General features: G+C 44.6%; 1 protein-coding gene across 2 annotated transcripts in view; it reads right to left on the minus strand.

Annotated features, from left to right (window-relative positions):
* Positions 1–12,405, minus strand: part of NLK (nemo like kinase) — a 142,154-nt gene that overhangs the window by 8,347 nt on the left and 121,402 nt on the right. For both annotated transcript variants that reach the window (XM_089494045.1, XM_089494044.1), the window contains exons 7-8: positions 10,185–10,286; positions 1,830–1,916 (exon numbers count right to left, since the gene is read on the minus strand). In XM_089494045.1, coding sequence (XP_089350171.1) covers positions 1,830–1,916; positions 10,185–10,286 — 189 coding nt within the window. The remainder of the gene's footprint in view (positions 1–1,829; positions 1,917–10,184; positions 10,287–12,405) is intronic.

Raw genomic sequence — 12,405 nt, forward strand, 5'->3', positions numbered from 1 at the left:
AAGCCCTGAGCAAAAGACTTGGAGCCAGTGAGGAAGGCTTTGAGCTCCAACCAAAAAGGGGTGCAGAAGGGAAAATACATTTGTTACGAGAATGGCAAGTGTTCACTTGCTGCCAATCAAATATGAAGTGAGACAACGGTTCTGCTACTACCTACCTACACATATATTGATGACAGGAGCACAGGATGAGTCATTAAACACCTTTGTGTGAATGACTCCTACTTCCTCACAGTAGGGGCTGGTTGTAAAGGGGGAGAACCCACAGATGCATAGGAAAGGTTAGGAGGAGGCGCTGATGTGTTCAGTCCACAGGAATGTTTTAAATCAGTGTCTGTTTGAGAAGTGCAGAGGGACATGTGGGGGTCTGTGCAAATTCACAGGAGGCTGCAGGGGGGACTTTAAAAGTGAAACGTAATGGTGTTCCAAGGGTAAAGGCTGGGGTAGAAACTGAATCCTTTCAGCTTCTTTTAAAATGGGAGTTAACAAGGTGAAGGTTAGGCTACAAGGAAACATGTCCTTTAAGATCATTCTACTACCAGAGCAGCCGATGGCCAAAGCATTAGGAACCTGATCCTTTATTCCAGGAGTCGGAATCAAACGGCCATCCAGATACTGTTGGATTGCAATTCCCAGCAATGTTCTCCCCTGGCTATGCTAGGTAGGCTGCTGAGATTTGTAGTCAAACATTGAGGGGGGGGGCACATGATTCCCACCCCATACTATTCCTTTACACAATCACATCTTTGCCTCTAGAGGTAAAAACTAAGGCCTGTTACAGACTGCCAAAATAAAGCTGCTTCGGGTCTCTTTGGAGGTATGCTATTTAAATGATGCATGCATCCTAAGAATCCGGAAGCTGCACCAAAGCTGCACTCCAGTGCTTAGGAATGGAGTGTGCCTTTGGCACAACCTCCGGACTCTTAGGACCCATGCATCATTTAAATAGCATGCCTCCAAAGAGACCCGAAGCAGCTTCATTTTGGCAGTCTGTAACAGGCCTAGGTATCTTGTACCACCTGGTACTACTCCAAATAAATACAGGAAGCAAGAGATGTACCGTGTTTCCCCAAAAATAAGACACTGTCTTATATTTATTTTTCCTCAAGAAGAGACACCATGGCTTATTTTCATGGGATGTCTTATTTTATTAAGTATGGTACAACAATCTACATTTATTCAAATATAGTTAAGTCGTCTTCATCTGGGACATCGTCATGACTCTCCAAACCCGGAATGCCACCCTAAATTTCTTGTGACTCCATTTCCTTTAGAACCATTGGCCCCAATCTTTCTACTCCCTTCCTGCCCCTTTCTGTTCTGCGCCAGGCCTATCACTATGTCTTATTTTCGGGGTATGGCTTATATTGCGCAAATGCTTAGAAATCCTACTACGGCTTATTTTATTGGGTATGTGTTATTTTTGGGAAAACATGGTAGCACACACCTTTAATCTTTTCCTGTGGGGTATGGAAAAGGGGGCATATTGAGTCAATTCCCAACCCTTTATGTTTCCTCAGCCATCTCCCAAATGGCTGAAGACCCCACATTTGTATGGCCCAACTCCTCAGCTGGATCTTAGAATCATAGAATCATAGAATCGTAGAGTTGGAAGAGACCCCCAAGGGCCATCCAGTCCAACCCCCTGCCATGCAGGAAATCCAATTCAAAGCATCCCTGACAGATGGCCATCCAGCCTCTGTTTAAAGACCTCCAAGGAAGGAGACATACATACTTGCCAATAGTGAACTGAAATGTATATATTTATATTTAAAAATGGATAAACTTCCATTCTTCCTTTCAGATTTTAGAAAAAGAAAACACCAACTCACTGGGTCAAAGACCAACATCCTGCAAAGGAGATGAACGGCTTCATGTGTAGCTTGACTGGATAATGTATACAGGACAGGAAGGGATGGCTATGAAGAAGAAGAAGAGAAAAAAGCACTGAGACTCATTTGAATAATTTTGCATATATACATCCAACTCAAGTCTCTATAAAACAATGAATTGCTCTGCAAAGTGGTATATTCATGATATATAAAAGTTCAACAACTATAGGCCTGTTCCAGACTGCCAAAATAAAGCTGCTTGGGGTCTCTTTGGAGACATGCTGTTTAAATGATGCATGCATCCTAAGAATCCAGAAGCTGCGCCAAAGCTGCACTCCAGCGCTTAGGAATGGAGTGTGGCTTTGGTGCGACCTCCAGACTCTTAGGACCCATGTATCATTTAAATAACATACCTCCAAAGAGACCCGAAGCAGCTTTACTTTGGCAGTCTGTAACAGGCCATAGTTTCAGAACTTCTCTCTTGATTATAACGTGCAGAATTATGTATACATAGCCAAGTACAAAGACAGTCAGTAAGGTGTAGTGGTTTGAATGTTGGACTGTGATTATGGAGACCAGGATTTGAATTCCCGCTCAGCCGCGGAAACCCACTGGGTGACTTTGGGCATGTCACATTCTCAGTCTCTGAGGAAGGCAAGGGCAAGTATTCTCTGAACCAATCTTGCCAATAAAACCCCATGACAAGTTTGCCTTCGGGTTGTTGGAAGTGACTTGAAGGCACACAACAACAAGCTATACAAGAGTAGCTTTGCTATTATCAACTCAAGTGTACATTTCAAAATTCATCAGCCCAAACCCACCTTCACAGCATGAAGCATTTCCAGCGTGACATATCTGACACTTTTTAAAGAAAAAGGATATGGTGAAATTATTAGTTAAGATGCCTCTGCTAAAAACAGATTGCCACAGGGCTGCCATAAGGCTCAGCTTCACTTTTCTTAAATGAAGCCAGGCAGCGAAAGTTGGAAGAGACCACTAGGGCCATCCAGTCCAACCCCCTGCCATGCAGGAAATCCAATTCAAAGCATCCCTGACAGATGGCCATCCAGCCTCTGTTTAAAGACCTCCAAGGAAGGAGACTCCATCACCCTCCGAGGAAGGAGTGCATTCCTCTGTCGAACAGCCCTTACTGTCAGGAAGTTCCTCCTAATGTTCAGGTGGAATCTCTTTTCCTGTAGCTTGCATCCATTGTTCCGGGTTCTGTTCTCTGGAGCAGCAGAAAACAAGCTTGCTCCCTCTTCAATATGACATCCTTTCAAATATTTAAACAGGGCTATCATATCACCTCTTAACCTTCTTTTCTCCAGGCTAAACATCCCCAACTCCCTAAGTTGTTCTTCATAGGACATGGTTTCCAGACCCTTCACCATTTTTGTCGCCCTCCTTTGGACACGCTCCAGTTTCTCAATGTCCTTTTTGAATTGTAGCGCCCAGAACTGGACACAGTATTCCAGGTGGGGCCTGACCAAAGCAGAATACGGTGGCACTATTACTTCTCTTGATCTAGACACTATACTTCTATTGATGCAGCCTAAAATTGCATTGGCCTTAGAGCCAAAGAGAAATATAGGAGGTAATCCTAGTAAAACTAAAAAAACAGGACATGTTCCTCTGGTGTGTTTTTCTTTACAAAGCATAACCACATTACTTGCAGCAGAATTTTTTAACTTAATGAAAAAAGGCTTCTAATTTTTTTTCCAGAGCCACACTTTATAAGATACAGAAGTGGCTGTGTTTGCACATATCAATGGCCTGTTACAGACAGCCAAAATAAAGCTGCTTCGAGTCACAGTGGAGGTATGGTGTTTCAATGATGCATGCGTCCTAAGAGTCCAGAAGCCTCACCAAAGCCACCCTCCAGTCTTTAGGGCTGGAGTGTGGCTTTGGTGCAACTTCTGGACTCTTAGGACGCATGCATAATTGAAACACCATACCTCCACTGTGACTCGAAGCAGCTTTATTTTGGCTGTCTATGACAGACCACTATGCCACAATTCTAGAAACCCAGAATACTGTAAACTGCCAGTGTGCTGGTTCCCACTTTGCTTCTGCCTTGGCCACTAAAACCAGGGATGTGTTTTGTTCATCCGAAAAAGGAACCCTGGCATGTTACTCCCAAATAAACCATGATTTTAAAATACTAGTTTACACTCCTGATGTGTAAGGAGACAACAAACCTAGTTTGCATGACATGCCAAACAAAATGATCTTAGTGACAAGTCATTTGCCCTACTTTTGCTCCTTCCCATTCGTGGTAAGAGTAAAAGTATTGGCGCAAGCATAAAATTCACCCCCAAGAAGCAATCCTGGCTATTCGATGTTGACATAGCCATGAAGGAGTTAAGATGAACCTTTAGTTATGACATTCATTAGAGATAGTGGGAAGTGTCAATGTAGAATTCAGATTATACGGATGACAAAATAAACTCAATAAAAATGCAATTCTCGTAGCACTGTGGTAGTTATCTGAAATGAAGAGATGGGACACGTACATTAAGTGGACACATAAAATTCAATCCTAACAAAATGACCCTATATCTACAGAAATTATATGGAAAGAAGAGCTTCTAGGGCAGTGGATTGGAAGCAGCCAAAAGAAAGATTTCACCCAGCTTCAAATCCAGGATCAGTCAATTCCTCTGCTCCAGAAACTTATCAGGTCCAGAGAATATCCTCTTGTATTTTTGGCCTGTTACAGACTGCCGAAATAAAGCTGCTTCAGGTCTGTTTGGATGTATGCTATTTAAATGATGCATGCATCCTAAGAATCCGGAAGCTGCACCAAAGCTGCACTCCAGTGCTTAGGAATGGAGTGTGGCTTTGGCGCGACCTCTGGACTCTGCATCATTTAAATAGCATACCTCCAAAGAGACCCGAAGTAGCTTTATTTTGGCAGTCTGTGCCTGTTACAGACTGCCAAAATAAAGCTGCTTGGGGTCTCTTTGGAGGTATGCTGTTTAAATGATGCATGCATCCTAAGAATCCGGAAGCTGCACCAAAGCTGCACTCCAGTGCTTAGGAATGGAGTGTGGCTTTGGCGCGACCTCCGGACTCTGCATCATTTAAATAGCATACCTCCAAAGAGACTCGAAGCAGCTTTATTTTGGCAGTCTGTAACAGGCCTTTGTTTCAGTAAGAACTCTTTAAATTTGGAAACTATGCAAATCATAGAATCATTCCAACCCCATTCTGCCATGCAGGAACTCTCAATGAAAGCATTCCTGACAGATGGCCATCCAGCCTCTGTTTAAAGACCTCCAAGGAAGGAGACTCCACCACTTTCCAAGGGAATGTGTTCCACTGTCAAACAGCTCTTACTGTCAGGAAGTTCCTCCTAATGTTTAGGGGGAATCTCTTTTCCTGTAGTTCTCATCCATCGCATCCATTTTCTATTCTCTGGAGCAGCAGAAGCTTGTTACCTCCTCTGTGTGACACCCCTTCAAATACTTAAACAGGGCTATCGTATCACCTCTTAACTGTTTCTTCTCCAGGCTTTAGAAACATCAGGAGCATCAATATATACTAATCCACACAACCCACACACACACTCAATATTGAGAAGACTATTTAAGAGATAAGGGCCTGTTACAGACAGCCAAAATAAAGCTGCTTCGAGTCACAGTGGAGGTATGGTGTTTCAATGATGTATGCATCCTAAGAGTCCAGAAGCCACACCAAAGCCACGTTCCAGTCGTTAGGGCTGGAGCATGGCTTTGGTGCGACTTCTGGACTCTTAGGACACATGCATCATTGAAACACCTTACCTCCACTGTGACTTGAAGCAGCTTTATTTTGGCTGTCTGGAACAGGCCAAGGTGTTTTCTATTTTCCTTAAAACGAGGTTTCACCAAATACTCAAAAACTGGGGTTATCACTTGTTGGAGACAATGGTCAGGGAAATACCCTGAACGTTGTCCATTCTCCTTCCAGCTTCTTAACCTTAAACTCTGGCCCAATAGCATGGACTAGTAACAATTGTGGAAGCCACATTTCTCATTCATACCCCCAATGAATTTCATATGCAAGAATGCAGAGGAATTGCATCATTTGAGTGCCTTAAATTAGAATTAGAGGAGAGAAAGAACTCCCAATTAAAAGTAATTTCCGCAGATAAAAATAGCCCTGACCTCTTTATGCAAATCCAAAAAGCGGACACTTTTTTGCTTCCCCAGGAAAAGTACATTGCCTACTATTTTGGGCTTTAGAAGCTGTTTTTTTCCTCTAATATTTCTTCCACTATCATTTCCTTAGCATGGCATTTATATTATATATATATATAAACCCCGCTTTCGTAAGCAAAGGTAAAAAACAAAGCTGATCACAGAAGTCCTAGCTAGCATATGCAGGTGTTGAGGGGAAAAAAACCCATTAGGATTATATAAGAGGTTTGCTATTAGTGGCGGATGATTAATTGTTATTGGTATGTGGGAGGAATATGCTATATGCCAAGCAAGGACTAACGCATCCTATGCCTGAAATATAACAAAGCCATCAAGCATTTACTGCATCTATTTATGGGACAGTGTTAATAGAAAAAGCCAACATGGCATAGTGGTTTGAGCGTTGGGCTAAGACTCCGGAGACCAGGGTTCGAATTCCCTGCTCGACCATGGAAACCCACTGGGTGACCTTCGGCAAGTCAGAGTCTCAGAGGAAGGCAAAGGCAGCCTCCCCCCATCGAGCAAATTCTGCCAAGAAAGCGCCATAGGCTCACCACAAATCGGAAATGACTTGAAGACACACAACAAAATGCTAGAGCAGCTGTATAGAATCTGGCAAAATGGAATGCTCCATCTATTGCAAACTCTTTTTTGGGGGGTAAAATGAAAATGAAACTGATGTATGTTTCCTAAGCTGAATGGTTACAGTGTTATGGTAAGTATTCTAGCTGTTCTATATAGGTCTCTCCTATACGGTGAAGGGTCTTGAAACCATGCCCTGTGATGAATGACTTAGGGAGCTTGGGGTGTTTAGCTTGGAGAAGAGAAGGTTAAGAAGTAATATGATTAAGGGATGCCATATCCCGCCTGCAGGTGGGGCAATCCAACTTTTGGGGGTCCTGGCCCGGTCCCGGTCCGGTTTAGGTCCAAAAGTGGGGTTTGCCCCGCCCGCAGCCACCCTCCTCCTCCTCCTCCGCTCCCCTGCGTGCCTTCCTAATGGCCGTGGCTTCTCATGCAGCCAGCACCCACCCACTTCCTTCTCCTCCTCCTCCTCCTCCTCCTCCACCCTCGCGCGCAGCCACTCATGCAGCCAGCGGGACCTCTGCCTCCCCCGCGCCCGCCCGCTCCTTTTATATGGCTGCGCGCGGCCACTCATGGGGCCCGGCTGGCCGCCACCCTCCTCCTCCTCCTCCGCGCCGCGCCTGGCCGGTGGAAGCGCGCAATCAGCCCGCTTGCGTGGCTGGGCCCTGGCTGTGTGCCAGCCTCGAAAGGGAGCTGGTCCTCTTAAGGAAGCGGAGGCTCAGCAGAGGAAGAGGAGGAGGCGGAGAACAGAGAACAGGACCCGGAACAAGGTACATGAAAAGAGATTCCGGCTCAACATTAGGAGGACCGTCTTGATAATAAGAGCTGTTTGACAGTGGAACACATTCCCTTGGAGAGTGACAGAGTCTCCTTATTTGGAGGTCTTTAAGCAGAAGCTGTATGGACATCTATTTGGTATGCTTTGTCTGAGAGTTCCTGCATGGCAGGGGGTTGGACTGGATGGGCCTTTGGGGTCTCTTCTATGATTCTATATGAAGCTGCCATACATCCAGTCAGACCACTGTTTTACCAAGCCCAGAACTGTGCAGTCTGGCTGGCAATGGTCCTTCAAAATTTCAGGGGTTTCTTCACTCTCGTATTGAGGACCTTTTGAAACAGAGATGTTAGTGAGGAACCTGGGGTGCTCATTGGTGTATATCACTGCTCTACCATGCCTCAGATTTGGGGAACTGAGAGTGTGGCCTCCCTAAAGTGTTAGCATCCAAAGATATAGCCATGTTAGTCTGTAGAATCAGTATGTAAAGAGATCTTGTAGCACACCTTTAAGACTAATTGAAAGAAAGAAGTTGGCTGCATGAGCTTTTGTAGACTTACGTCTACTTCCTCAGATGCATTTGGTGGAATGGAAAGCCAGGGACAGACCTATATATGCCCTTGGTGTGAACTGACATTCTTGCACACCAAGGTCTGTCCCTGACTTTCCACTCCACCAAAAGCATCTGAGGAAGTAGAGTGGAGTCTACGAAAGCTCATGCTGCCATCTTCTTTCTTTCAGTTAGTCTCAAAGGTGCCACAAGATCTCTCTACAAGGGTTAGCAAGACCCTTGGAGCAAATTCCAAACACCAAGGCACTGTGAAAAACGCAACCTCCCTCCCTTCCATGTCCCATTTCTTGTCTATCAGCTGTATTTTTAAACTTGGCAAGTGAGTCAATGGCCTGTTACAGACTGCCAAAATAAAGCTGCTTCAGGTCTCTTTGGAGGTATGCTGTTTAAATGATGGATGGGTCCTAAGAGTCCGGAGGTCGCGCCAAAGCCACACTCCATTCCTACGCACTGGAGTGCAGCTTTGGTGCAGCTTCCGGATTCTTCGGATGCATGCATCATTTAAACAGCATACCTCCAAAGAGACCCCAAGCAGCTTTATTTTGGCAGTCTGGAACAGGCCAATAGCCTGAAAAAACTTTGATCCTTTGTCTACATCCAGATTTTGTTGGACTGCAGCTTGGGCCCTAGTCAATACAGCCTAATAATGAAAATTATGGAAGGGGAAGCTCATCCGATCTGGAAGATCTCAATCTGCTCACCTCAGGTCTACAAAGAGGTTTCCAAACCTCTTGCTTCAAAGGCTTTAATAAAATACACTTACGAATAAAGTTCAAACTTCATGAGTATTTGACAGTGGAACAAAGGGCACACAATTCTTCCTTTCAGCAGTAAAAGAATTCCAGTAGGATGTTTATTTGTCAGCAGTTTTTATACAACTTTTTAAATAGACACATAGGCCCCATACAGACAGGCCAAAATAAACCTGCTTCAGGTCACTTTGGAGGTATGCTGTTTCAACGATGCATGCATACTAAGGCCTGTTACAGACTGCCAAAATAAAGCTGCTTCGGGTCTCTTTGGAGGTATGCTATTTAAATGATGCATGGGTCCTAAGAGTCCGGAGGTTGTGCCAAAGCCACACTCCATTCCTAAGCACTGGAGTGCAGCTTTGGTGCAGCTTTCGGATTCTTAGGATGCATGCATCATTTAAACAGCATACCTTCAAAGAGACCCCAAGCAGCTTTATTTTGGCAGTCTGTAACAGGCCTAAGAGTCCAGAAGCTGTGCCAAAGCCGTGCTCTAGTCCTTAGGACTGGATTGTGGCTTTGGCACGGCTTCTGGACTCATAGTATGCATGCATCATTGAAACAGCATGCCTCCAAAGTGACCTGAAGCAGCTTTATTTTGGCCTGTCTGTATGGGGCCATAGTGGATTATGTTGCCGCCGCCATCACCACCACCCAAAATACACACACACACACCCCTGAAGTGAGCATAGGGCTGTTTATGAACTGAGGATATTTACTTTCAGTTTCAAAGATCAGAGTCATTCATGCAAAGTCCTTTCCCTACTAGGGCTGGTATCAGAAACGTCTCTCTCTCTCAAGCAAGTCATATGACATGCTACAGATTTGCAAATCAGCTTTATAGTTTCCAAGCATTACATTTAATTTCCTCATATCTTCTGCTGATATATCCAAGGCATAGATGGTAAACCAAATTGAGGTTAAGTGGCTTGCTTAAGTAATTGGATTGCATCCACTCTAATTTAGCCTGAGTGTTGTTGCTCATATACTATTATCAATGCATTTGAAGTCAGAAATTTTCCGTTTACTATGCTTACACCCAACCAGTCCTGCTTGCTCTCTTCAACAAAGTGTAACTGTGACAGCCAAATGTAGCTTTTATAGAGGAACAGAGTATGTCACGCAAGCTCCCATACCTATTTTTTTTAAATGAACATTGTTTGACTCTTATTTTAAAATTTCCATGCCTCCAAAGTACCATAAATTGCCAAAGCATGGAACGCGAAGCACTGGAACCACTTGGTTGCAATCCGTTATACTTGTCAAGTATCAGGGATGGGCTGTGAATTACCTAGCTCTGTGTGATGTAGCCTGGTTGAAAGGCAGATGGGATAGCAACTTTGCTCTGGATGGAAACCCACCTGGTAGGATTCATGCTTTCAATCCACTTATTATCTCTTCTGTGCTCACTTGTTTGACGTAAGCAAGAAAACCTAACAGTGGAATCGGCTGTGTTGGGTTTCTTAAAGGGATCTAAAGGGTTTCTTTTCAACCCACCTGTTTATGAGGACCCCTGAGTATGTGTGCCTTGGCGCCTTCACAAGCCGTCCTCATTGCTTCCAGTGACGGTGTTCCCAAAAGATCTGTGATCAAATCCAACTGTGGAAATAGAAAAACAAAACTTATCTCCGATTTTAAACACAGGCCGAGGTTAATTCTGTTGAAACCCAAAGGCATGCATGAATAGGATACTTGCAAAGTCCCCCCCGCTTACTATTTTACGCTTATCTGAACTCTTTAAAAGTGGTGAAGTATATACATTTATGCATATACACGATTTTACCGTACCTTTTCCTACAGACACATGAAGGTAACTTATACACTGACAGTGTAAAAGCAATAGTTTTTGTAGATTTTTCAGGCAATGTGGCTATGTTCTAGAAGAGTTTGTTCCTGATGTTTTGCCAGCATCTGTGGCTGGCAAAACGTCAGGAACAAACTCTTCCAGAACATGGCCACAAAGCCCCACAAACTCACAAAAAACTATGGATGCCGGCCATGAAAGCCTTTGATTTCACAGTGTAAAAGTAGCAAAATACTGGCTGTTAGTTGAAGAAGAGGAAGCAAGCAATTGATTCAGCTAATCTTAGCCAACAGCTTATTTTCATATCTAGTTTAACACAAGGTGGTCAATTATTTCTTTCTACTATTCAAGCTAAAACCCTGTCCCAGTTCACTTCCAGTACCTCTATTTGGATAGCAGATTTAACTCACAAGTGGAAAGAATTCAGCCAGGTTTCCTCAGATAATTGCTGGATTTATTAATGCAGCTATCTATCTTGGAGCTGGTATTCAATCAGTTGAATGTAAGTCTTGGATTGATGCCCTAAAATGGTGTCTATGGCCTGTTACAGACTGCCAAAATAAAGCTGCTTTGGGTCTCTTTGGAGGTATGCTGTTTAAAAGATGCCTGGGTCCTAAGAGTCCGGAGGTCGCGCCAAAGCCACACTCCATTCCTAAGCGCTGGAGTGCAGCTTTGGTGCAGCTTTCGGATTCTTAGGACGCATGCATCATTTAAACAGCATACCTCCAAAGAGACCCCAAGCAGCTTTATTTTGGCAGTCTGTAACAGGCCTATGATTCCATTTTTTAAGCTTAATTCAGACATTATGTTTTTCCAGTACTAAGGCGCGTTACACACCGCCATAAGGGACGTCCTTAGGACATCCCATTTTGAAAAAGGTCATAGAATCATAGAATCATAGAATCGTAGAGTTGGAAGAGACCACTAGGGCCATCCAGTCCAACCCCATTCTGCCATGCAGGAAATCCAAATCAAAGCATCCCTGACAGATGGCCATCCAGCCTCTGTTTAAAGACCTCCAAGGAAGGAGACTCTATCACCTTCCGAGGAAGTGCATTCCATTGTCGAACAGCCCTTACTGTCAGGAAGTTCCTCCTAATGTTCAGGTGGAATCTCTTTTCCTGTAGCTTGCCCCTTACCCTGTTACGGACAGAGTCCGTAACAAATGGTGGCGGCCGTTCCACACGGCCGCTGCCATTTTGATGTAACGGATGCTCTGCGTCCGCACGTCGCGGCCCGGAAGTGATGCCACGAGTGCGCGCTCTGGCACTTGTGGAGTCTCTTCCGGGTTGCCAGAAGGAGCGTGATTTTCGCGCTCCTTCTTTGCAGCGCGGAGGAGTCGCACGGTTTGGCTGCTGCGACTCCTCCGCGCTGCAACTGGCAGCGGCCCGAGACTGCCCCTTTTGGGCGGTCTGTAACGTGCCTAAGACTCTTCTGCTAGTCACTGATGAAGGTGAAGGAGAGGAAGAATTCCAGCTTGGGATTTTCTGGTGAGGTTTTGGACAACTACAGGCAACCAAAAGCATTTTTTTGTGTGATCCAAAGGCTAGCTGACTTAGGCCTGTTACAGACTGCCAAAATAAAGCTGCTTGGGGTCTCTTTGGAGGTATGCTATTTAAATGATGCGTGGGTCCTAAGAGTCCGGAGGTTGCGCCAAAGCCACACTCCATTCCTAAGCACTGGAGTGCAGCTTTTGGTGCAGCTTCCGGATTCTTAGGGTGCATGCATCATTTAAACAGCATACCTCCAAAGAGACCCAAAGCAGCTTTATTTTGGCAGTCTGTAACAGGCCTTAGTTATGAAGTGGATGAAAACTGTGGCCAGGGGTTAGTAACCTCTCAGGCTATGAGACTGTTGCAGCTTCATGTCTATATTCATTAATTATTGCTAAATAGAGAAAAGCATTCGTTCTTG

The sequence above is a fragment of the Sceloporus occidentalis genome, unplaced genomic scaffold (assembly GCF_023333645.1).
Source record: "Sceloporus occidentalis isolate IW3139 unplaced genomic scaffold, rSceOcc1.0.p SCAF_69, whole genome shotgun sequence".
NCBI classification, from domain to species: domain Eukaryota; kingdom Metazoa; phylum Chordata; class Lepidosauria; order Squamata; family Phrynosomatidae; genus Sceloporus; species Sceloporus occidentalis.